Here is a 24,469-nt window from a genome sequence, read left to right as displayed (position 1 = left end):
TCTGCCCCTCCCTCCCTCGCTTGTGCGTGCTCTAATAAGTAAACTTTAAAATAAATAAATTTTAAGATCCGTATTTCCGAAATCAGTTTAACCCACCAATCACCGAAGTTATTTGCATATATACCCCAAGTCAAAATCCAAATGCCCAGATCTGTATGTGCCAGAGATTTTTAACTTTTCAAGTAAAGATATCTGTATGAGAAAATAGTTCTTTTCAGTATTTGGGGTTTGCCTCTTACGGTGATTATTTTGTTATGTTGGGAGAAATGTCTCAGCCCTTGGGTATAAAGAGGCACTGCTGAGTGAGTTCTCGGGATAACTGGACCACTGTACGTCCTGTTTCTGGCACAAGAATGCCAAAATCTGCCTTCCAGCTGTCCAGGAAACCTCCGTCCCCACCCATCTACACTCCCATTATCCAAAAGACAAATAGAGCCATGTGGTACTGATTTTAGTAATGAGGCCAGCCCAGCATGTATACCACTGCAGACAGCCTTCAAAGCACACTACAGACATCAACAAAATGAACCACATTTTCCAGACAACTACAAGTTTGAGTCAACAATTCCCCAGGAATCCATGTGGCAGAAGTAATGTAACTGGGGAAGTTCCAGGATAGAAGCACAGTCTAAAGCAGAACAAGAGTCCCAGGTCACAGAAGCAGTAAGATAAACTGAGTCAGACATTTTAGGGATAACGCTGGGGGGAGCAGCAGCATGACTACACCTGCCTGTCCCCGCAGACACTGTCGGTCACCTCAATAAAGCCCACCTGTTGTTTTCTACAACTTCCCACAAGTAAGGACAGAAAAGCTAAAGTCAGCATTATGCAAACAAGGAAAAGATTCTACTCTCATTATTATATAATTTTATTTAATAACTTTACCCTTTGAGTTTATCGCTTCATTATAAATGCAAATGAAAAACAAATTCTGGGTTTGAAGACGCTCAGGAAATAACTTCTCTTCATAACGATGTCTGGAGCTAAGAATAAGCATTTCCTCCCGGGCCAAGTCTCTGGAACCTATTCAGCTTCTGCTGCCTCTTCACCTTCTCCACATTCAAACCGCACAAAGTCTACTACAGACACCCCTTGAGGCTGCACGTACTGTCCCAATGTGATGGAGGGATCCAGCAAGTATGGCTGAGACAACATCTTGGTTTCCGCCTCTCCCCCAGGCTCATCATCCAAAGAACCGACAGAGAGAGGGGCCATGCCCACCACATGCTGCCCGAGGCGGCGGCCAAGGTCTTCGAGGTTTGCTCTCCGCTCAGATGTCTCGCAGATGACCAGGGCCCCGTACTTCCCCAGCACCAGGTTGTGGGGCGAGGGGCTGTGCATTGCTCCGTGGACATAAGAGCCAACATAGAACCCAGCTGGCACCTTCACCCATGCAGCTCGTTTAAGGGTCATGTTTTCTCCCAGTTTCCCTATAAGAAAGCAAAAGCAGATAACACACTTCCAGGAGATAATGACTGTGGTAGTACCAAAATATGGATAGAGATGGTCAAGTCTGGAAGACAGTCCTCTGCACGCATACTGTGGAAATGCTTTAAGATGGAAAGATACCATCTGCAGTTGAAAGAGGAAAAGGTGTGTAGGTGGGTGGGGGTGGGAGAAATAGAGAACACCTTTATGGAGCACCAACTATGTGCCACCCTGGGATTTAAAAACACAGGCTAGGGTGTCACACAGTTCTGCCTCTTACCGGCTATATGACCTTAGGCAACCACTTAAGGACATAACCCCATTTACTAATTTATCAAGCCTTGGTTTCCTCCTCTGTAAGATGGAGAGGACACTGCTTAAGATAACCGGAAAGGAAGGTTCTTAGGAGAAATACACAAAGAAACACATGTAAAAGCACATAACTACAGTATCTAGCACGCAGTGACACTCAAATGCGGGCTATTGTTACTACCTTAAACTTAGGCTTAGAGACCTCAAGCTACCCGCCCAAGGTCACACAGCAGAGCTGGAAGTAAAACCCACATCTCAGTCCAAAGCAAGTAAGAGTTTTCTTCCTCCCCAAGTTACCATCCCTTCCGAAAATCACCGTTAACTGACACAGACAACTCTTCATCATCGTCCACTATATCAGGAAAAAGTCCACAACTCTAAAAGCCCCAGAAAATCCAAAACCCCAAGTCATCAGATAGTTTCAACTTCCTCCCATCAGAAACAAAAAGGCAACATTTTCAGAGTTGTTTTTAAGAACCAAAAATGGGGCATCCGGATTGTTCAGTTGGTTAAGCATCCAACTCCTGGTTTCAGCTCAGGTCATGGTTTCACAGTTCGTGAGTTTGAGCCCCACGTCAGGCTCTGCACTGGCAGCATGGAGCCTGCTTGGGATTCTCTTTCTCCCTCTCTCTCTCTCTCTCTCTTTCTGCCCCTCCCCCACCCGTCTCTCTCAAAATAAAAAAAAAAAAAAAAACTTTTAAAAAACTTATTAACAAAAAAAAACAAATAAACATGATTCCAGTTTTCCCTGTCTCTAACAGAAATTCAAATAAACTAAAAGGCAGGAAGGAGCAGAAGACCCCAAAAGGGATCTGGGTATATATCCCTCCATTAGCCATAGTTCTATCTAAGAGTCTTCAACGGGGGAGTATCCAGAAATCAAAATAAATCTTAAAACTACTCAAAGCATCTCAGAGCGCCTGGGTGGCTCGGTTGGTTAAGTGTCCAACTTCAGCTCAGGTCATGATCTCATGGTTGTGAGTTCGAGCCCCACATCTGTGCTGACAGCTCAGAGCCTGGAGACTGCTTCAGATTCTGTGTCTCCCTCTCTCTCTGTCCCAGCCCTGCTCATGCTCTCTCTCAAAAATAAACATTAAAAAAAAAAAAAAAAAAAAACTACTCAAAGCATCCAAACAATAGTTAATTCTCAGAAATTGACATGGCTAAAACACCCAGTTCTTCCAGAATTTCTTAATAAGTCTCATTCACAGCTGTCTGCCTGGTTTCTCATCTATGACTCACTGAATTATACATACTTCAAGATAACCTGATAAAAAGAATTGATGTCTTGACTGGAAACGTCGGATGAGTAGTAAATTCCCAGCAAGCTCAACCCCATCCCTACTTCCCTGCTTCCATCAAGGACATGTAGAAAGAAAGCAAAATCCCCACCCGTTCTGGCACAATGACCCAGATGTGGTTCCTGCAGCCAGTGGGTTCTGAGAGAACGTACCTTCACAAATTCAGGATCAGATTGTTCTAAAAAAGAGATGAAATTCCTACACACGACACCCCAAAATATTCCTGGATCCCTCCATAAAGAAGGTGAGATGACTTCCGATGTACTGTTTCTCCCACAGTGTAGAGAGAGAAGTAGTCAACTGGAAGGTGCCAAAGGCCATCCCTGCCTGAAGACATGCTTATTAGTTTGGTCAGTAAAGTGAGGCCTGCAGTGCCGAAAATGATTGTGATTAGCAGCAAATAGCCAAAAAACTAAAATTTTTGCATACAAAGCTAAATTCTTTTAAAGGAATTTAAAAATTCTGACCACACTGGGACCCCGAGGTAACAAACGGCTGGGGCTTGGTAATGGTCTCGTTCAGCAGAGCGTGAGCTTTTCAGGGAGCCTACAGCTCACTAGTATCTAACACACAACACGACCCACTTCCCACATTCATAGCATCTGACCCATGTAGGCACATGAGTTTGTGATTCTTAATCTGGGTGTGGAGAATACCAAAGATACCATGAGATCCAGTTCTCAACTTCCAGCTCCCACAATGCTTACAAATACTTACCAATTGCTAAGGCTAGCTGATCCTTGAGAGAGCCTTCGGTCTCAGGCCCAGCGGGAAGTTCAGAGAGCTCGGAGGAATTCAAGAAGCCCTTAGCGCATAAAGAAAATGAATGAATCAGTTCTGTCCTATTTAAATGATCAAGAGTCTAGGCAAAAATAGCGTATTTCTCAAAAAATGATTTAAGACAACTACATACAAATGAATGTTTTCAATAAGCCAAAGATGTAACAGTTCCATTTTTATAAATATTTTATTCTATCACCGCACCAGCCCCAATTCCATCCCAATCCCATCCTCTGGCCTAACTTTTTAAATTGTAATTTCCTAGATACCAAGAACAGTATTTTCAAACAATCATAAAACATTAAAGCTCAAAGACTGGTTGAATAAACCATGGCACGGCCACATAGTGGAAAACCATGCTGCTGGGAGAAAGGAAAAAGGAAAGAAAGATCTGCAAAGGCTGCTATGGATTATTTCCAGGATACAGTATTAAGTGAAAAAAGCAATTAAAAAGAGCACAAGTATAGTATACCACCATTTGTGTAAGAAAGTAGTATTTATAGAAATATGCTGAGTTTTGCAAAAAAAGGTAAAGGAAAACCAAAAACCGATGAAACTGGTTATCTACAGGAGTGGACAAGAATATGGTACAAAGGAGAGAAGTAGCGAGAGATCTGTGTGTGTGCATTACAGTTTTAACTTTCAGAATCTTGTGAATGTTTTACATATTTGCAAACAAAATTAGATTAAAGAGAATTCTTAGGTAAAACCGAAACTGACTAAACAGAAACATAAGACTAACTATATTTCAAATGAGTAACGTAACTTCACATAAAGGGGAAAAAAAACTAATCCAAGTAACTTTCAGAATAGTCCTTTGACCACATAAGTGTAAAGACAAAAAAAAGAAGATCAAAGAAATCTTGAACTCCTTAATAGGTTTGTTATTTGCAGCGGTCAGGTATAGAAACTCTAAAGCAATTTAGTGTGTATTATACCAATGGGTAAACAAGTAAACATACTGAAGTTGCTAAGAGCCAAGTGTACTAACTGTGAGAGAAGAAAGATACAAATATAGAATGGGGGAAGGAAAGGAAGAACCCTGTGATGGAGGATTAGGATACACACGGACACACACAGACCCACACATACTCTCTCTCTCTCTCTCTCTTCCTGGATCTGTCTGCTGAAAGAGCATAGCAGCAATGACATCTCAGTCGAAATAAGCATATGTAATGACCAGATCTTGGTTTCTAAAAACTACTCCCCCATTAAAAAGGATCAGGACTCCTTGGAGAAGTGGCCAATTCCACGGGTGGGGCAAGGAAAGTATGACATAGGCCCAAAGTATCTTGTTATGCCACAAAGTAAGGAAATATTCAGAAAATAATGAGCACATATTCAAACGGTCAGTACAGCCAGCTTGCACTGGCCAAATCCAGGGATAATTTGAGCATCAAACTAAATAATGGATCATATAATGAATTACGACATATTGTATAAAATAATACATGCATTGATGCTAGTACTAAGTAAATCACTAAACATAGGGAGAAGTCTTTCTTACGGTAGAATGCCAACTGATAAAACTAATACATGTAAAAGAAGCTGTAAGAGTTAAAAATATAACCATTATGCAACTATCATAGTAATAAACGACCCTGACATGGGGCGCATGGGCGGCTCAGTCAGTTAAATGTCCGACTTCTGCTCAGGTCATGATCTCACGGTTCGTGGGTTTGAGCCCCACGTCGGGCTCTGTGCTGACAGCTTGGAGCCTGGAGCCTGCTTCAGATTCTGTGTCTCCCTCTCTCTCTGCCCCTCCCCCATTCACACTCTCTCTCAAAAAAAGATAAAATAAAAACATTAAAAACAATTTTTTTTAATAAATTAAATAACTGACCCTGACAAGAGTCAGTGGATGCTAATACTTTCAGGTAAGTTTTTTGGGGAACTGGACATTTACGTAGTCTCAAAGAATCTCCCACACAGATTACTTGTTAATTACAAAGAGGAACAGAATAACTTTACACCCTAACCAAGAAGAGATCAAAATTAACATCAATAATGGGACCAACAGTCATTACATGCTTCCTGATATGATATTCTGAGAAAAATTCAGGATAACTTATTAAATATTCATGCCAAGGGGCACCTGGGTGGCTCAGTCAGTTAAGTGTCCGACTTGGGCTCAGTTTGTGATCTCAGAGTTTGTGAGTTCAAGCCCTGCATCGGGCTCTGTGCTGACAGCTCAGAGCCTGAAGCCTGCTTCGGATTCTATGTCTCTCTCTCTCTCTGCCCCTTTCCCACTCACGTTCTGTGTCTCTCTCTCTCTCAAAAATAAATAAGCATTTAATATTCATGCTAAAAATCTATACTCTATGAAGAAACATCAGACAAACCCAAACTGAAGATTATTCTGCAGTACTGTCCTAAACCCTTCAAAAATGTCAATGGGGGCACCTGGCTGGCTCAGTCAGAAGAGCATGTTAACTCTTGATCTTGGGGTTGTAAGTTCAAGACCCGCCGTGGATGTGGAGATTATTTAAAAATAAAATCTTTTAAGAAAAAAAAGGTCAATGTAATGAAAGACAAAGAAAGGCTGAGGAACAAAGAAAGGAGACTAAACAGACATACAAGTAATTGCAATACACTTAATTCCAACTGTACTGCACTGTCCTGGATCAGAAAAAAAATTGCTAGCTGGCAAAATATGAATGTTATCATATGTTATATAAATAAAAATATTGTATCGATGTTTCAATTCCTAAATGTGATTACTAAACTGTGGTTACATAGACGAATGTCATTTTCAGGAGACAATGTGTTCAAGGGGAAAAGGGTCTTGATGTCTGCAACATACTTGCAAAAAGTTTTGAAATATTGATGGGACTCCTGGCTGGCTCAGTCAGCTGAGCATACAACTCTTGATCTTGGGGTTGTGAGTTCGAGCCCCACATTCGCTGTAGAGATTATTTAAAAATAAAATCTTAAAAATAAAATCAAATAAAATAGTCATAATAATAATAAGATGTATATAAAGAGTAATAAAGCAGGGCGCCTGGGTGGCTCAGTTGGTTGAGTGTCTGACTCTTGATTTTGGCTCAGGTCATGATCTCATGATTTGTGATTCTGCTCTGACAGCGTGGAGCCTGCTTGAGATTCTCTCTCTCCTCTCTCTCTGCTCCTCCCTTGTGCATGCACTCTCTCTCACTCAAATAAATAAGCTTTAAAAAAAAAAAAGTGATAAAGCAAATGAGTCAAAATGTTAATAAATGGTGAATCTACATAAAAATACAAGTAGCTTATTGTAAAACACTGGCAACTTTTCTGTAAGTCCGAATGTTTTTCAAAATTAAAGTTAAAAATGGGTTGTCTGGGTAGCTCAATCAGTTGAGCATCCCACTTTGGCTCTGGTCATGATCTCATGGTTCATGAGTTTGAGCCCTGCATCAGGTTCTCTGCTGTCAGCTCAGAGCCCACTTCAGATCCTCTGTTCCCCTCTCTCTCTGCACCTTCCCCTGTTCATGCTCTCACTCTCAAAAATAAACATTAAAAAGGGGGGGGGGGCACCTGGGTTGCTCAGTCAGTTAAGCATCCAACTCTTGGTTTCGGCTCAGGTCATGATCTCATGGTTCGTGAGCTTCAGGTTCTCTCTGTCCCTCTCTCCCTGCCCCTTCCCTGTGCACACTCTCTCTTCCTCTCAAAAATAAATACACTTTAAAAAAAATTAGAACTTGTAGCTCAAGTGGCTCATCTACTCAATACTCAATAATCACCACATGGTTTTCCATATAATGACTATTTAATGCCAGTAACAATTAACAGTTACTATGAGCTCTCAAGAGAAGGATAGATAGGAGGAAAAAGGTGGTACTAAACATAAAAAAACTATTTTGAGTAGTTGGGTTTGTTTTTGCCTTAATAGTAAGGATGAACCAAAGGTAGACTGATATAATTCCATCCTGATCCTCTTTGGACAAGAATATGCCTATTCTCCTAAATTGTGCCTCCTCCAATACCTGTATTTAGAAATCCTCTCTAGGCCATTCTAGATTTCGGAATACAAAGCTTCCCCTGACTTGACAGACTCTGCCCCACTGGCATTCATTCATTCAACACAGATTTAATGAGCCCGAACCAAATGCTGGGCCCACTCCTCTTTCACCAGACACAAAGTAGTGAAAAGACAAGTTCTCACATTCTGTTGGGAAAGGCAATATATAAATAAATAAAAACATAATATGTAAGTATATAACAAAAAATCTCAAATGAAGCAAAATAAGGGACTAGAGCAACAGGAGGAACGATACTCCTCTCCAAAGAGAGAACATTTAAGCAGGGACAGGAAGCAAGGAAAGGACCCATGAGAACGTCTGAAAAAAGAGAACAGCAAAGACCCGAAGAAAGGGGTGTGTGTGCAAACCCAGCATGTTGACAGTCCCCACAACTCACTTTACTGTATGTGGAGAGCTGATCCTTTAGGTTCTGACAATGCAACAGGGTGCCCAGGGCTACTTGCTGGACCAACTGCTGAAATTTTATATTTCTGGAAACAAAATCTGTCTCACAGTTTACCTGTGGGAACAAAGTTATATGGCTGTGTAAGCTGTTCACTGATGGTTTCCCAAAGTGCCTTAAGATTGCAGAGTAAACCAAGGTACTGTAGAACAAGCTGCAGGCTCAAGAAGACAGAAATAAATGACCCCAGAATTTAATTTTTTTTCTCTGACTTATTTCACCCAGCATAATACCCTCCAGTTCCATCCAGTTCCATTTGCATCTTGCAAATGGCAAGATTTCATTCTTTTTCATTGTCAAGTAATATTACATTGTGTGTATGTATGTGTACACACACACACACACACACACACACACACACACACAATCTTCTTTATCCATTCATCAGTCGATGGACATTTAATGACCCCAGAATTTTAAAGCTGCAGTTCCTCTCCTAGCTTGAAGTCAGAAACTGAATGAAGCGGTTCCTGCTCTGCCAGTGAATTAGCAATGACCCACACATTCAAAAGATGGTTCCATGGTGTCCCCAAAGGATTCATTACGAGTTCACTACTTGCCTGTGGCTGTAGGCCTTCATCACCTCATTCTCCAGCCTCCTCCAACACCAAACCACTTTGGCTGTCAGCGTGCTTATCTCCTTTTCTCACTCTATACTAATCCCCATCTGATTCTTCGCCAATTAAGGCCCCTAAACCTCCTCTAAAACAGCTACTTGGGCCGCCTGGTTGGCTCAGTCAGTTAAGTGTCCAACTTTGGTTCAGGTCATGATCTCATAGCACGTGAGTATGAGCCCCACATCGGGCTTTCTGTTGTCAGTACAGAGCCTGCTTCTGATCCTCTGTCTCCCTCTCTCTCTTCCCCTCCTCCACATGCTCTCTCTCTCAAAAATAAATGAACATTAAAAACAAACAAACAAAAAAAACACCTACTTGCTATCCATCAACTAATTAATATAAATTCCTGGCTTTAAAATCTGTTCCAGGAAACAATCCATGAAAAGGTGTAAGGCTACAGGAGACTCACATTCAGAAGCACAAGTTTGCCCCACTATCCAAAAGTAGTGTTCCTATAAAACCTTTCGTAAGCTAAAATGGCACAAAGCGGAAAAACCAATTACCATTCATTTATATGGAAATGGATACACAAAATAAATGCACATAAAGCACAGATGCTCACAAAGATCAAAGCTGTGGTGGCTGGAAGCTGAGTATAGTTCATGGGGGAAGAAGTTTGGCGGGGCAACTCTCACTGCTACAGTATCCCCTACCTCTTTAATGGCTCAGTGCAAATCCAACACTGAATGCTATTCTCACTTTTTGCCCTTTTTCATAAAAGTGAAAGTACTCTTTAGATTTTCTTTGGTTAACAAAAAACAAAAACAGGTACAAATATAGGTCTTTTGTAAAAGCAGGGTGTGTAACACAAGCTTTTGAAAACTGGGGGATATCTATAATATTCTTGACTGCTGGGCCTTTAATTGTCAACACACCTGTGCATTTCTACACTTATGTGAGTTCACAGTAACTGTGGTCTCACCAGTTTATTTTCCTTTTAAGGTTACTTATTTGAGAGAGAGAGAGCGAAAGACAGAGAGAGCACACACATGCATGTGGGGGAGGGGCAGTGAAAGAGGGAGAGAGAGAAAATCTCAAGCAGGCTCTGCTCCGTCAGTGTGGAGCCCGACTTGGGGCTCGAACCCACAAGATCATTGAGATCATGACCTGAGCTGAAATCGAGTCAGATGCTTAACCGACTAAGCCACCCAGGTGCCCCACAACAGTTTAATTCCAGCAACCTTTTAGATCTCTTCTTTAAGAATGCAAAGTATCTGGACTTCAAGCTGCATTACAAAGCTGTAATCATCAATACAGTATGGTACCGGCACAAAATCAGACACTCAGATCAATGGAACAGAATAGAGAACCCAGAAATGGACCCACAAACATATGGCAAGCTAATCTTTGACAAAGCAGGAAGGAATACCCAATGAAATAAAGAAAGTCTCTTCAGCAAATGGTGCTGGGAAAACTGGACAGCGACATGCAGAAAAATGAACCTAGACCACTTTCTTACACCATACACAAAAATAAACTCAAAATGGATGAAAGACCTAAATGTAAAACAGGAAGCCATCAAAATCCTCAAGGAGAAAGCAGGCAAAAATCTCTTTGATCTTGGCCGCAGCATCTTTTTACTCAACACATCTCCAGAGGCAAGGGAAACAAAAGCAAAAATGAACTTCTGGGACATTATCGAAATAAAACTTCTGCACAGCAAAGGAAACAATCAGCAAAATTAAAAGGCAACCGACAGAATGGAAGAAGATATTTGCAAACAACATATCAGATAAAGGGTTAGTATCCAAAATCTATAAAGAACTTATCAAACTCAACACCTAAAAAACAAATAATCCAGTGAAGAAATGGGCAAAAGACATGAATAGGCACTTCTCCAAAGAAGACATCCAGATGGCCAACCGACACACGAAAAAATGCTCAACATCATCACTCATCATCAGGGAAATACAAATCAAAACCACACTGAGATACCATTTCACACCTGTCAGAATAGCTAACATTAAAAATTCAGGCAACAACACATGTTGGTGAGGATGCGGAGAAAGAGGATCTCCTTTGCATTGCTGGTGGGAATGCAAGCTAGTGCAGCCACTCTGGAAAACAGCATGGAGGTTCCTCAAAAAACTAAAACTAGAACTACCCTACGACCCAGCAATTGCACTACTATTTATCCAAGGGATACAGGTATGCTGTTTCAAAGGGACACATGCACCCCCAAGTTTATAGCAGCACTATCGACAATAACCAAATTATGGAAAGAGCCCAAATGTCCATCGATGGATGAATGGATAAAGAAGATGTGGTATATATATACAAGGAAGTATTACTTGGCAATCAAAAAGAACAAAATCTTGCCATTTGCAACTACGTGGATGGAACTAGAGGGTATTATGCTAAGCGAAATTAGCCACTCAGAGGAAGACAAATATCATATGACTTCACTCATACGAGGACTTTAAGACACAGAACAGATGAACACAAGGGAAGGGAAGCAAAAATAATATAAAAACAGGGAGGGGGACAAAACATAAGAGACTCTTAAATATGGAGAACAACAGAGGGTTACTAGAGGGGTCATGGGAGGGCGGATGGGCTATGTGGGCAAGGGGCATTAAGGAATCTACTCCTGAAATCCCTGTTGCACTATATGCTAACTAACTTGGATGTAAATTAGAAAAACAAAACAAAATAAAATAATAAAAAAAGAATGCAAAGTATCTACCACAAAGCTTCACACCCAAGAGGTAAGTGCTCCTGGTCTCTGGAATTCGGACAACTCACCTCTACTAATACAGTTGTGTTTCCTTCCTGAAGTAGCCCAATCAGACCTTCTTTAGTTTTTCTGCCGTGGAGTTTGGCAGCTCTGCTCCAGCCTTCCTTCTGGGCCTGCTTGTGGAGCCAGCTCTCTGCCTATAAATTGAAAACAGGGCAGATGACGGAGTCACAGAATTTAGAACTGAAAGGGGCTCTACAGTATGTTCAGGTTCCCTGATTCTTTCTGCTTCTCTTTAATCCTATAACGGAAACTAAAGTAGTCTATCATTTACTGGCAGCCTACCAACTGCCAAATACCAGCACCAGCGCCTGGTGCTCTGGATAAATTTAATCTTCACAACAACCCTATGGAGCAGACAATAGCATTTTTATTATACAGACAAGAACAATGCAACTCTGAAAGACTAAGTAAGGTGTCCAAGATCACGGTTTAAGTCCTGGTGGGTCTGACTCCCAAAGCCCACACAAGCCCTGTCGGCTCCAAGCAGCAGGAAACAGCACAGCAGTCGTGCTTGGAATACGGTTTGTTAACCGTGGGATCCTGAGCTCATTGCTTCTAGGGCCAAAACACAGTAAAAGGGTGAGGTTGTCATTTTAAGCCAGAATCCTATCTAGAGCTGTGCCGTTTCGGGCCACTGGGCAGCAGGTCTGATTTACTGCTCCCTGGCAGCACCTCTCTGAGACACTGAGGTCAGGCCCTACTACCCCGCCCCGCTCCCCTCGTCCCCCTCCCCCACACCTGTTTGAGATCCCCGCTACAAGCCTCCAGAGCTTTCTTGCAGTTCACAAAGGAGTAGCCTGTTTTTCGTCGCAGCTTCAGGAGAAGCTCCTTGCTGGAGGCCGAGGAAGCCAACCTGGGCCCAGTGTGAAATGTGTGCCTGGGCTGAGACGACTGAAGCTGAAGGGGCCCCGCCTGCAGGGGTGAGAAGAAAGGTATGAGAAGCAGGAAGCAGCCAGCAGCACTGGGAGGCCGAAAGCACGTCAGCAGGGACGCCACCTTAGGAGAGACTGGGGCTCCGGGGGGTGGGGAAAGGCAGCCAACCGGGGACTGGACCGCGAAGAAACACTGAGGTCGGAGGAAGGATGGGACGGAGTCGAACGGGGGGACAGAGGAAGGGAAGGGTGCGTTCCAAGCGCACGGGAGATGTGCAAGGAGAGTGGGACGGTGCCGAGGCCAAGACCCCTCACCGGGCAGGTCCCAGCCCGCGCGACCAGGCAGAGGCGCAACGACCGCAGCAGCGACATCTCTCTGGCCCCCGAGCACACTTCCGGCGGCTGGCTCATCGGTGAGGCCACAGGCCTACGGCGTGGCGGCGGGGCCAAACTTCTCCACTTCAACGCGACAAGCGAGGGCAGCGCCACCTGCTGACCGGGGGTGGGCACGCTCGTCAACTCGGCTTCACTTTCCGCAACTGCATTTCGCAAGGAAATTACCGCGCCCCCCCTCCCCGCTCTCGGTGAAAATAACGCAAACCGTGAGACAAAGTCGTCGCAAAATAACAACCCAAGACATGCGGCAACACTTTATGCTTCTTTATTTACATTCATCTTTCACAGTCATTATATATTTAAGACACGACAAACTGCAAGGTAGGCGGGTGGGTTCAGAAATTTGGCCAAGGTGGCCTAGGGAGGAGGTAGGGGTGGAGTCCCTTCAACAAACCCTGTGAATGCTTGTTGAATGAGCAAAATAGTTGTTGAACATCTACCGTATGCCGCGAGGTGTGCTATGCTTCACGGAATTAGAGAGGAGTAAACCCCAGCCCTACCCTCCAAGGTAATCTAATGGCGAGAAAATAGGGAACCGGTACCAATGACCACCCAAGACATACCCATAAGAGGAACAGTGACAGGGTCTCTAGAGAGAAAGAAATCACATCCAAACAAGAGGCTCAGTAAAATCTTTTTTCAGGAAAGAGGCTAAGAGTAATAAAGATTTTGACAGGTAGAAATAGCCCTTCCAGGCAGGGAATCATCAAAAAGAATGAAGAAAGCAGGAAGTTTGGGTGTGGATTTAGGGAACAGAGTAGACATCTGTAATTTGCCCAGGGGTTGCAGTACATGTAGGAAACCAGTTGAAAATGCAATGGAAGGGTGGTTTGGGGTCACACAGGATAGACTGAGCACCAAGCCAAGGCGCTTATTCTTGCTGTAGGCAGCAGAAGCCAGTCACAGCTGATTTTGGAAGATCACAAGAGTTTGATAAATGGCTTGAAGGGGAGAGAATGAAGGCCAGGAGGCCGGAGGAGGTGTTATGTGGCCCAAGGAGTATGTAAAGAGAGCCCCAAGCAGAGACACCGCAGCAGGGAGAGAATAGAGGTGAAGACAAAACATGCTGGGAAGGAAGGACCGACAGCACTTGGAAACCTAAAGAAAAATCAAAGATGAGAAGAACCTAGTACTTAGTGGTCAGGGCTCTAACTCGAAAATAGATGAAAGAAGCTAGAGTCCAAAGGACAACTTTGCTGCCTATCCCTGGCTTCAGGGCAGGGAGGACTTGACCCAGTTAGGGCCATGGTCCCACCAGACTCTAGAAGCAAGAAGTGGCTGGTCTGAGGCTTCTTCCTTCCTAGCGCCCACCCCCACCCCAGCAAAAGCCAGAGTTCTTTGGATGCAGAAATGATCTTCTTTCCCTTTAAAAGAAATTCCATTAGAATCTGGAATCCATCCGCCTGGAGCAGGAGCAGAAACGTTCAGTGACAGTCTCTCTGCAGCCACTGCTCTCACCTCCCATTTGCCTCCCCTGCCCCTAGAAATCCTGGACACCCTCCTATCTTCCTCCTCTGAGAACAAGAGCTGGGGACTTCCTTTGTGCTCTAACCCAGTGCTGTTAGGGCTCTGAGACTCCTAGCAAGCAGGCACCTTCCTGCGCTTGCCTAAGAGCATCTGGGGGGCGGGGGGGCCAAAAAAGGAGGAAAGAGAGAGGTGAGGGAAACCCATACTTTTCTTCCTTGTGTTTATGGCTTTGGAGATATGGCAGTTTCTTTCTTAGGACAAGGGGTTCAGAGGAACAGAAGGGTGATGTCAAGCAGGTCTTGGTTCCCTGTGCCTGGCCCTATAGATGTTGACATTTTCATCCTCATCCCGCTGGGCCAGCTCCAGTTGGAAATGCTGGGGGAGGAGATGCTGAAAGAAGCTCTCTGTCCCGTGCTCCTCTCTCATCTTGGAGGCCAGATAGATGGTGCCATGGGGCCCGCATAGGTGCTGAAGGGTGCCCAGCAGCAGCGGGAAGGTGGGCTCCAGGTACACGATATCGGCCCCCAGCACCAGGTCATAGTCTCCGGGGAAGACATGCTGGTCAATCCCCCAGGACAAGGCGCGGACCTGGGCCCGGCCTCCAGCCGGCACATTGGCCTGGACGTTGCCCCGGATCTGCTCTAGGGCCAGGGGCAGGTCAGTGATGGTAACATCCCCCCCTGAGAGAGAGGAAGGAGGAGAAATGCAAGTCAGAGGGACCAATCGAGGGGTCTTGGCTCCTGCCCAGAAGATCCAGAGACCTCAGGGCCTAGAGGACAGTGTCTTGACAGCCCAAAGTGAACATTTTGGCTTTTAGTTACCCTCACCTCCATCTCACCCACTGCCGCTCTCATTACATTCTATAACATCAGCGTTCCCTCTGAGCTAATCTTCAACCTCTCTGCCCAACACACAACAATCAGCTGTCAGCAGAAGCCTGGGCAGGACCAAGCTGGACATGGGCTGCGCACCCAGCCTCTACTGACCGAAACCAAACTTCATGGGTCGGGAAAACTTCCCAGAAGACATGATCTCAGCAAGCCTTAAAGAACAAGTAGGAGTTAGTTAGTCAGGTGGAGCCTTCCAAGCAGAGAACAGAAAGTACAAAGGCCTGGTGGTGAGAGGCATGCATATTCAAGGAAGGCTGAATCTTAGGGCATGTGGAAGGGAGGAGAAAAGTGTCAAGACAAGAGAATAATGACGACATGCTGAAGAGACTCAGGCTTGATCCTGAGGGTGGTGGGTTTTATAGGTAGAGGCAGAGAGTGAAGATAATCAGATTAGCACTTCAGAAAGCTTCATTCATGCAAGAAATAACAGGTATCGAGCACCCACTAAGTTCTGGCAGTATAGTGGTGCGCAAGATAAAACCTCAGCCTTCCTTGGGTTTTATTTCAGAGGTTTTGAGTTTTATTTTACACTAGGTACTGCAAAACTAACCATGATCATGATGACTGTTACAGAACAGGAAGTACTAAGGATTCCTTTCTTCGTTAATATTTGTTAGGTGCCTATATGCCAGGTGCTGAGAATACAGCAGTGAACCAATCAGCCAAGAATCCCTCCGCTCATGGGAATTATGGTCTAGTGGCAAAAAGTGGACAATGAACGAAACAAGTAAAAGGAATGACACTGTTCATCAAATGGTAATAGGCGCTATGGTGAAGCGTTAAGCAGAGAAAGGGGAGAACTGCTTATGGGAGGGGGCAGGGAGTGTGATTTTAAATTGAGTGGTTAGGAAAAGCCTCACTACACAGATTATGTTTGGGCAAAGACCTGAAGGAAATGATGGAGCAAACCATGTGGACCTCTCAGGCTAAATGAGGGACTGGCAAGTGCAAAGACCTTGCACCAGAAGTGTGTCCACAGGAAGGCCGGTGGCTGGAGCAGAGTAGGTGAGGAGGAAAGCATGGGTCAGATCCTCACCAGGGCCTTGTAAGGAGGCTGTGAGAAATTTGGCATTTACTGAGACAGGAAGCTATTGGAGAATTTTAAGTGGAAGAATGGCATAAACTGACTTCAGCTTTAAAAGGATCACTCTGGGGGTGCCCGGGTGGCTCAGTTGGTTAAGCATCCGAAATCAGCTCAGGTCATGATCTCGCGGTCCATGAGTTCGAGCCCCGCATCAGGCTCTGAACTGTCAGCACAGATTGAACCTGTTTCAGATTGTGTCTCCCTCTCTCTCTCTCTCTCTCTCTCTGCCCCTCCCCTGCTTATGGTATCTCTCTCTCAAAAAAGAAATAAGCATTAAAAATAAATATCTTTTAAAAGGATCACTCTAGCTGCTATGATGAGAAAGGACCACAGAGGGGTAAGGCCAGAACCAGAGACCAGTTAGGAGGCAGCTACAGTGACCCAGGTGAGAGGTGATGGTGGTTTAAACCAGGGCAATAGCAACATCTAAGAAGTGGTCAGATCCTGAATGATTTTGAAGGTACAGTCAACAGGATTTGCTGACAGATTGGATACGAAATACTACAGAGAGAGAGACAGAAGTTGAGGACGGGTCCAAGATGTTTGACCTGACTGGCTAGAAGACCGAATTGCTATGTACTCAGAGAAGGAAGGCTGTAGGAGGAGCAGGACCAGACATGAAGATCATGGGTTCCTTTCTGAACACACTAAGCATGAGATGCCCCCCCAGACAACCACATGAAGATATCAGTAGGCAGGAGGTTCTATAAACAAGTCTGGAGATGGAAAGGAGGGAATTATAGAGTCATCAGCACAGAAAGGTTATTTAAACCCATGAGGTGATGGGATTGCTCAGGAGTGAGTGTAGACTGAAAACAGAAGGGGTCAAAGGACTGCTCCTGAGCCCTGGGACACTCAAACTTCCATTTGTCAAGATAAAAAGAAACCAAAGGAGATTGGAAAAGAGTGCCAGTAAGGTAAGCAGAAGGCAGAGGTGTGGTACTCTAGAAACAAAAGGAAGCATCTCAAGGAGGAAGGGCAGTCATATGCTGCAAAGTCAAGTAAGGTGGTTTCATGGCCGACTCTGGTTGGAAATAAAGTTGGAAATGAAACTCACAACCTTGACTCCTGCAACTGGGGGTGGAAGTGTGGAACAGATGGAGGGAAGAATAGTAAGACAGGTACTACAGACAATGACAAGTAACTCTTTTGAGGAGTTTTGTTGTAAGCAGAACAAAGAAATGAGGTGGTAACTGAAGGAATATGGACAACCAACAGTTTCCTTCTGAGATAGGAGAAAATATACCATATAGATAGATAGATATAGATATAGATGTGTATGCATGCATAGACACACACACATAGAATGTTCCAGAGACAAGGAAAAACTGATAATGCAGGGGGACTGGGAGTGGGGAGGAGGTTTGCTGGAACAATGTCTTTGAGCAGATGAGAAGTTTCGGGGTCTTGTGAGAAGTGGAGGGCTTGACCTTAACTAGGGGCACAATGTGTTCATCCATGGTAACAGGGGAGAAGGCAACCCTTAAAAAAGATATAGACAGGTGAGGAGACGTTGTGATAAGAACATGTGGACATTTTCTATGAGAAAATAGAAGCAATCAGAAGAGATGGGCAAGAAAGTCATCAGCTGAGGGTGAAGACGGGGGAGGAGGCATTGGCAGGTTTGAAGGCGAAAAGGTAAGCAAGGGAAGTGTAATAGACTAGCTGGGTGGCAGGTAAGGACTCACCTGAGGTTAATAACAATAAATTTAAAATGAAACCAGTCAGCACAGTTGTGTATACGCTACGAGGGCCCACCTTAGCCTGGAGGTGGGGATATCAAAGAGGCCTTCCCTTGGAAGGGATGTTTGAGCTGAGCATTGAAGGATCAGTATGAATTAACCAGGTGATCCAAGCACTGCAGACAGAGCGTAGTCTGTGTGAAGGCTCCAAGGATGGGAACATCAAGATGGACTTGAGGCACAGACAGAAGGCCAAGATGTAGCACGAGGAGTACAAGAAGGGAGGGAGGGCACAAAAAGAGTCCAGAGAGGGAGGCAGGACCTTGGAGGCCATGCTACAGGTGTTGGTTTGATCTTGAAAGAACAAGAAGTCATTGAAAGATGGAGGTGAAAGGTAAGTACAACTGCATTCTTGAAGAGATCACTCTGACTGCTGGGTAGAGTGGGCAGAGGTCTAGGTGGGGGCAAGGATTCAAAGCAGAAAGACAAGTTTGACTAAATGTAGTAATCCAAGCAAGTGACGGTGGAGGCATGGACTGAGGAACCATCAGTGTCGATGGAAAAACATGAAGTTCAAGAGGCTTTTAGGACATAAAATCAGTAGGAGTTGAGTAATGGATATGGGGGTGAGAAAAAGGGGCATGTATGTCAAAGGTGATGTCTAGGTTTCCCACTGGGGAGATGATGGTTTGATTAACTGGGATGGGGAAGCCTGGGTTCAGGAGGATCACAAGATCTAATTTAGGCATGCTAAACTTCCCAGGGGAAAGCTGGAAGACACTTGTGAAAACCCAGGGAAGTGGCCTGAACTAGAGATGGGAGGAAGAGGAGCAGACAGTAGGGGAAATATTAAGGACATATGACCCCCAGGATTGACTGATTGCAGGGATGTGAGTGGGAGAGGGCAAGGGACAAGATGACACCCGGATTTCTTACTTGGCAGCTGAATCAGGGGCAAAGGAGGTGAAGCCAGTCTTCGAGCATATAGAAACAGGTGTTCCCATCCATATTCCACACTTTTCTCCCATTTTAGCATAACTGCACACCTCTCGTCTGCTCATCCGTTGTGGAAAATTGCTCTTAACACTCCCTTGGTTCTTTCTGAGCCTGCTGTGTTCACACTGTTCACCTTCTCATTGGACAGAGCTTTCCCTTGATGAATTCCCAGGGAGTCAAGGGAGACATAGCCAGAGCATGCCCACTGGCTCTGTGCATACATCACCATAATTCCAGTACTGGAACATCTTCCTCTACCTTCCCCACTAGACCATAAGCTCTTCAGGAACAGGAAATCTGTCTTACTCACTGTTGTATCCCAATACCTGGCATGATTCTTGGAACATAGAAGACTCCAAGTACATACTGATTGAGTGAAGAGAAGAATGAATGCCTGCCTCTGGGAAGACCTCCCTGAAAGTGACCTAGTTGTATTCCCATGAACGAAGAAATTTGCATTGACATCATAAGTGTTTTAAATGAGTGTGTTGGGTGTGAGGTTTTGCCTGTCCGTTAGATTATAAATTAAGGAAATGTTTCCTTTGTAGTTTCGGGTTCTTGACAAAAGTGAAGCAAAACTTCCCTTCCCTTTTCCTTTCCCAAGTCTGTGGTGCCTAATTCCTACCCCACTTCCCACAAAACACACCCTAACCCTCAGAAACTCAAGCTTATTTCTCTCAAGCAGTCAAAGCCTTACAAATCTAAAATATATTCATGATAAAATTATAAAGCACTCCTGAGGTTTAATACATGCAGATTGCTCCCCCTACAGAGTCCCCCCCCCCCCACATATGCATTTTGACAAAAACCGCAAAGGCGGTTTTAAGTGACAGCATTGTCCACGAAAGCACAAAGAGCAAAAAGGTGGAAACAACTCCTTCCTCTAAAGCCTGCCCGATTTTTATTTCCGGCCCCCAAATCAACTACCCTGGGTGCTTTCTCTGGCGCGCGCGCGCGCGCGCGCGCACACACACACACACACACACACACACTGTGTTAAAAAGAGACTGATCTGGTTGCAAACCACTCCCTTCTCCCAAGAATCCAGGGAGTGACTATTCCTCCACCACCCAGTCCCCGCCACTCCCTCCTGCCACGAAGTTCACGCACCCTGCAGCGCAGCCAAGATCCCCACGATGCCCGTCCCCGCGCCCAGTTCGATCACTTTCTTGCCTCGGAAATCCACATTTTGACTTTCGAAATAGTTGCACAGGCTCAGAGCCTACGGGGGAAAAAGGGGAGAGAGAAAAAAACTGTTGCGGGGACGGCTCCATATGGGAGAGGGGGAGTCGGGGATCTGGACCTCCCTGGGACCCTCGTCCAGAGCCGCCCACTCCTCACCGCGTCCCACACTCGCGCGGCCACTCCAAGGCGGGAGCCGAAGTTCTGTGTGATGCTCAGCACGTGCCCACAGAAAGAGAAGCTGCTCTTCTCCGAGTAAGAGTCGGCAAAGAGCCCCACCTCCCTCGGGAACACGGATTCGGACTCTGATTCAGGATCTGCGCGGGGGTCCGCCATCTGGCCGAGAGAGCGCGCGGACACCGCGTCCAGCTCTGGGATCCCGGATCTGAGGCGGGGTAGGGGTGGGGGGCTGCGGGTCCACTCGGCTCCTCGGTGGCACCGAGCCCCGCCTCCCCGAGTCCGCCCTCCCTCCTGCACTTTGACTTCCTGGAGGTGGGATGAGGAGCTGCCCCTCCCGCTCCGGTCCCCAGCAGACACCCGACGGGGCCCACGTCGAACCACGGGGGGCAGGCCCTGGCGGACTGGTCCGAGACCCGGGTACGGGGTGGGGGCCGTGGAGCGAGGATCAATTGTGTAGGAAGCGGGGTCCTGGGACCCCTCTCACTTGCGGGGTGCATAGGTGCCTGCAACTAGGATGGTAACCCAGACCACGCAGAAGCGGGCTAAGCAAAGAGGCAAGGTGCCAAGTCAAGCCTTGCCAGCCCAGCAGGAGACCGGTGCCTCAAAGGCGCCCTCGGGCTCTGACCCCCTCCGGCCCTCCGCGCCGAGGGCCACCGAATTCACTCTGGGTCTTTAAAAGGCGGGGTCTGCTCACAACCTGCCTGACTGCGTCATTATCGTGCGACTCGGGCCTTGGTCTCCACGTGGGTTCAGTGGAGTAACCCGGAGCCGGGATCATGGCGGGAGCCGAGACTGGGGACGCGGCAGGAGCCGAGGCCCCGCAGCCCCAGAAGCGCTACTATCGGCAACGTGCTCACTCCAACCCCATGGCAGACCACACGCTGCGGTAGTGAGTGAGGGGGACGGGAGCAGCGGGAGGCAAAGGAGGGAGGAATGCTCGCAGCAGCTCGCAGCAGCCGGGAAAGACTACTGTGCTGGGATGGTCAGCAGGGTCTCAGACAAGGGATAATAGGCAGAGTGACGTCAGCTTTAGGGGTGGGACGCGGAGATTTGGCGGGGGCGGAGTTGGAGGGTTGGGAGGGGGCGTGGCTTCTGGCGGTAGTCTCAGTGGCGGCCCAAGTCCGGGGAGAGAGAGTAACTTGCTGAGACTGGAGTGATGCAGGCAGAATAGCGTTTCCATCTTTCGGTTTCGTTGATAGGATTTAATAAAAAGACAAACATATACATGAATCCCGCCCACCCCTTACTCTGTCCTCTTACCACAAAGCACATAAAAAAGAGTAAGGTCCCAGTGCCTTAGTCAGTCAGTCTCCGGGGGAAGGGGAACTTGTGCCCCAGAAAGGAGAGCTGCCTGACCGGAGTCACATCAACTCCTAGAAGTGGAGGATGGACAGGTCAGCAATCATGAGCCTCATGATGGGCCTATGATTCACACTGGGGGTTAAGGGTGGTTTCCATTGTGTCTCCTAGAGACCACAGGGCCCACTGTTAACAGAATTTTTGAGAAATGCTCTTTCCATTTACCTCCCACCCTTACAATATTCGCCCACACACATGTAGTACCATTTCTGCAATGGCATGACCCACCTTCTCATGTCTCTCCTGTCTTCTCTCCAATAGCCCTGTGAAGCCAGAGGATATGGACTGGTCTGAGCTATACCCAGAGTTCTTCACTCCACTGACTCAAAATAAGAGCCATGATGACCCAAAGGATAAGAATGAAGAGAGAGCTCCGGCCCAAGTAGAGTTTGCAGACATAGGCTGTGGCTATGGTGGCCTGTTAGGTAACATTCTGGCCTTTTCTCTAGGGCAAGGAGAGGCAATGCCTGGGTTCTGCTACCTCAGCAGGTTTGGTGGGGGCCATAGTTGGCCTTTCCCCTTCGGACCAGACACCAGTGCTGTGACATCAGTGTGGAGAGCCTCTACCTTCCCTGTACTCGGGGTCTGTGGCCTTTGCCCTGGAGAAGGGAGGGTGTTGTCTCAAATGCTTCTTAGAACTTGGGTTGTTGTCCTGTCTGGCCCCACCCCGGCCTCACTCCCTACTTGAGCCACTTCACCTGCAAGGTGCCGGGTCAGTGAGCTGGTCAGCACAAGCGTCAGAGATTAGTCACTGTGGCCAGTGATCCTGAACTGTCTTTCTCAGGGATTCCACCACTCTTCCTCCCCTCCCCCCTTATTCACCAGAACTCATTCTTTCTGCTCTACTCCCATGTTTTCAGGTTACTCTTGTATTGTCTGTATCGTCCCAGTCGTGCATGCCCGGCCACTTCTCTATTTTTATTTTTAACGTTTATTTATTTATTTTGAGAGAGAGACAGAGAGTGTGAGCAGAGGAGGGAGAGAAAGACACAGAATCCAAAACACGCTCCAGGCTCTGTGTCACAGAGCCTGATGCCAGGCCCGAACCCATGAACCGTGAGATCATGACCTGAGCCAAAGTTGGATGCTTAACCGACTGAGCCACCCAGGCACCCCTATTTTTAGTTCTTCCCATAGAGGTAACAGCATGACAGAGAGAGGAAAAGCATGGTACTTGGTGGCAGAAAACCTTGGTTCAAGTTCCAGTTCTGCCTCTTCTTAGCTCTAAGATCTTGGGCATTTCTGACCCTCAGTTTTGTCATCTTCACAATTTACCACAGAGTGTTACGAGGATTAAATGAGACAGTGTGTGAAAACCCTGCACATGTATGAGGTGTATGGAAACCAGTGTATGAAAACCAGTATGAGGTTGACGATTCCATTCTTATTTCTGTGCCCAGTGGAACTATCACCATTGTTCCCAGACACACTGATTCTGGGTCTGGAGATCCGGGTGAAAGTCTCAGACTATGTACAGGACCGGATTCGGGCCCTACGAGCAGCTCCTGGAGGTGGCTTCCAGAACATCGCCTGTCTCCGTAGCAATGCCATGAAACATCTTCCTAACTTCTTCCGCAAGGGCCAGGTGGGGAGGGGCCCCCGTGGGTTAGGTTGGTAGGCAGGTGAGGCACGGAGGCCAGGTTTTCAACCCTGTCGATGCATGTCTGTCTCACAGCTGACAAAGATGTTCTTCCTCTTCCCTGACCCACATTTCAAGCGGACGAAGCACAAGTGGCGAATCATCAGTCCCACACTGCTGGCAGAATATGCCTACGTGCTTAGAGTCGGGGTGAGTCGGGAGTAGGAGGGAGGGTGGGGTGAGTGGCCTATTCAGAGACCTTCCACTAAGGATTCAGTGGGGGTGCATGTAGGACTCACACCACCTCTCCCATCAGCTCCCCGCTCAATTGCATGCAGCCCCCTGTCTAGAGTGATTTTGCCTGTGCAGGGGCTGGTGTATACCATAACGGATGTGCTGGAGCTACACGACTGGATGTGTACCCATTTTGAAAGGCACCCCCTGTTTGAGCGTGTGCCTCTGGAGGAACTGGTAAGTAGGGGGCCTAAAGGAAATGGCAAAGATGCAGGCCTTTTCCAGAGTGGTTCTGTAGTCTTTGAACCCAGCTCAGTGCCAGGGGGATGAGATAGGAGTCTCAGGGCCAGGGGCAACCTGAAAGGTGGGCAAGGATTTATTGGATTCTTCCTTTTCCCAGACTGAAGACCCCATTGTGGGACACCTGGGCACCTCAACCGAAGAGGGAAAGAAAGTCTTACGCAATGGAGGCAAGAATTTCCCAGCCATCTTCCGAAGAATACAGGATCCCACCCTCCAGACAGTGACTCCTAATCCCCCCTCTCTTGGCCACTGACTGCTTACCTTGCCTTAGCTTGACCCCTGGACCTTCCGAGCTGAGACTGCCAGGACCAAGAGGCGACAGTCTTTCAAAGAAGTTGGGAAACTGCCCAGGGCAGAAACCTGGGATTCACAACTACCCCTGACCTCACCTTGTTGCCCCTCTACCACCAGCAGAAAGCAAAAGAAACTGACTAGGAAGGTCAAAAGACCTTGAACCAGAAGGGATGTTTGGAAGGATGTGGGGTCTTGCTCTCCCTTAGCACTTCCTTCTCCTTCTGGGATCTCTCCTTCTCAGCTGGAGTGATGAATGGAATTCTCCACTGTCCATCTAAACTGCTTGCTAGACTCAGATCGCCTGTCCACTTG

General features: G+C 46.4%; 3 protein-coding genes across 5 annotated transcripts; 1 reads left to right on the top strand and 2 right to left on the bottom strand.

Annotated features, from left to right (window-relative positions):
- Positions 1–852: 852 nt before the first annotated feature.
- On the bottom strand, positions 853–12,921 carry TSFM (Ts translation elongation factor, mitochondrial). Of its 2 annotated transcripts, XM_042947021.1 has the most exons (6): positions 12,827–12,921; positions 12,378–12,551; positions 11,645–11,773; positions 8,217–8,339; positions 3,759–3,846; positions 853–1,430 (listed from the first exon to the last, which is right to left on the bottom strand). In XM_042947021.1, the coding sequence occupies exons 1-6, from the start codon at positions 12,881–12,883 to the stop codon at positions 1,024–1,026; spliced, it is 978 nt and encodes a 325-aa protein (XP_042802955.1). In that variant the 5' UTR covers positions 12,884–12,921; the 3' UTR covers positions 853–1,023. The 2 variants fall into 2 exon arrangements, with proteins under 2 accessions (XP_042802955.1, XP_042802956.1); XM_042947022.1 differs by lacking the exon at positions 8,217–8,339.
- A 251-nt stretch (positions 12,922–13,172) lies between these two features.
- On the bottom strand, positions 13,173–21,101 carry EEF1AKMT3 (EEF1A lysine methyltransferase 3). 2 transcript variants are annotated; one of them, XM_042947018.1, is made up of 4 exons: positions 21,083–21,101; positions 20,368–20,593; positions 20,137–20,248; positions 13,173–15,054 (listed from the first exon to the last, which is right to left on the bottom strand). In XM_042947018.1, the coding sequence occupies exons 2-4, from the start codon at positions 20,542–20,544 to the stop codon at positions 14,663–14,665; spliced, it is 681 nt and encodes a 226-aa protein (XP_042802952.1). In that variant the 5' UTR covers positions 20,545–20,593; positions 21,083–21,101; the 3' UTR covers positions 13,173–14,662. The 2 variants fall into 2 exon arrangements, with proteins under 2 accessions (XP_042802952.1, XP_042802951.1); XM_042947017.1 differs by lacking the exon at positions 21,083–21,101 and having other exon boundaries at positions 20,368–20,650.
- Positions 20,659–24,452, top strand: METTL1 (methyltransferase 1, tRNA methylguanosine). Its single transcript, XM_042947016.1, has 6 exons — positions 20,659–21,277; positions 22,009–22,172; positions 23,148–23,332; positions 23,423–23,536; positions 23,696–23,797; positions 23,961–24,452. Exons 1-6 carry the CDS (start codon positions 21,165–21,167, stop codon positions 24,114–24,116), a joined length of 834 nt encoding a protein of 277 aa, XP_042802950.1. The 5' UTR covers positions 20,659–21,164; the 3' UTR covers positions 24,117–24,452.
- Positions 24,453–24,469: the final 17 nt, after the last annotated feature.

This window comes from Panthera leo, chromosome B4 (genome assembly GCF_018350215.1).
Source record: "Panthera leo isolate Ple1 chromosome B4, P.leo_Ple1_pat1.1, whole genome shotgun sequence".
Taxonomy (NCBI): domain Eukaryota; kingdom Metazoa; phylum Chordata; class Mammalia; order Carnivora; family Felidae; genus Panthera; species Panthera leo.
Note: the sequence above shows the minus strand (reverse complement) of the source record. Positions and strands in the feature narration are given on the sequence as shown.

Excerpts from the sequence above, each read along its gene's own strand:
- TSFM (XM_042947021.1), bottom strand. The coding sequence starts at position 12,883 with ATGTCGCTGCTGCGGTCGTTGCGCCTCTGCCTGGTCGCGCGGGCTGGG. Across the intron at positions 11,774-12,377 it reads GTAGCGGGGATCTCAAACAG|GCAGAGAGCTGGCTCCACAA; the intron begins GTGTGGGGGAGG and ends TTCAATTTATAG. Across the intron at positions 3,847-8,216 it reads AGCTCTCCACATACAGTAAA|GGCTTCTTGAATTCCTCCGA; the intron begins GTGAGTTGTGGG and ends TTATGCGCTAAG.
- EEF1AKMT3 (XM_042947018.1), bottom strand. The coding sequence starts at position 20,544 with ATGGCGGACCCCCGCGCAGATCCTGAATCAGAGTCCGAATCCGTGTTC. Across the intron at positions 20,249-20,367 it reads CCGCGCGAGTGTGGGACGCG|GCTCTGAGCCTGTGCAACTA; the intron begins GTGAGGAGTGGG and ends TTTCCCCCGTAG. Across the intron at positions 15,055-20,136 it reads GATCTTGGCTGCGCTGCAGG|GGGGGGATGTTACCATCACT; the intron begins GTGCGTGAACTT and ends CCTCTCTCTCAG.
- METTL1 (XM_042947016.1), top strand. The coding sequence starts at position 21,165 with ATGGCGGGAGCCGAGACTGGGGACGCGGCAGGAGCCGAGGCCCCGCAG. Across the intron at positions 21,278-22,008 it reads GCAGACCACACGCTGCGGTA|CCCTGTGAAGCCAGAGGATA; the intron begins GTGAGTGAGGGG and ends TCTCTCCAATAG. Across the intron at positions 23,798-23,960 it reads GTGTGCCTCTGGAGGAACTG|ACTGAAGACCCCATTGTGGG; the intron begins GTAAGTAGGGGG and ends TCCTTTTCCCAG.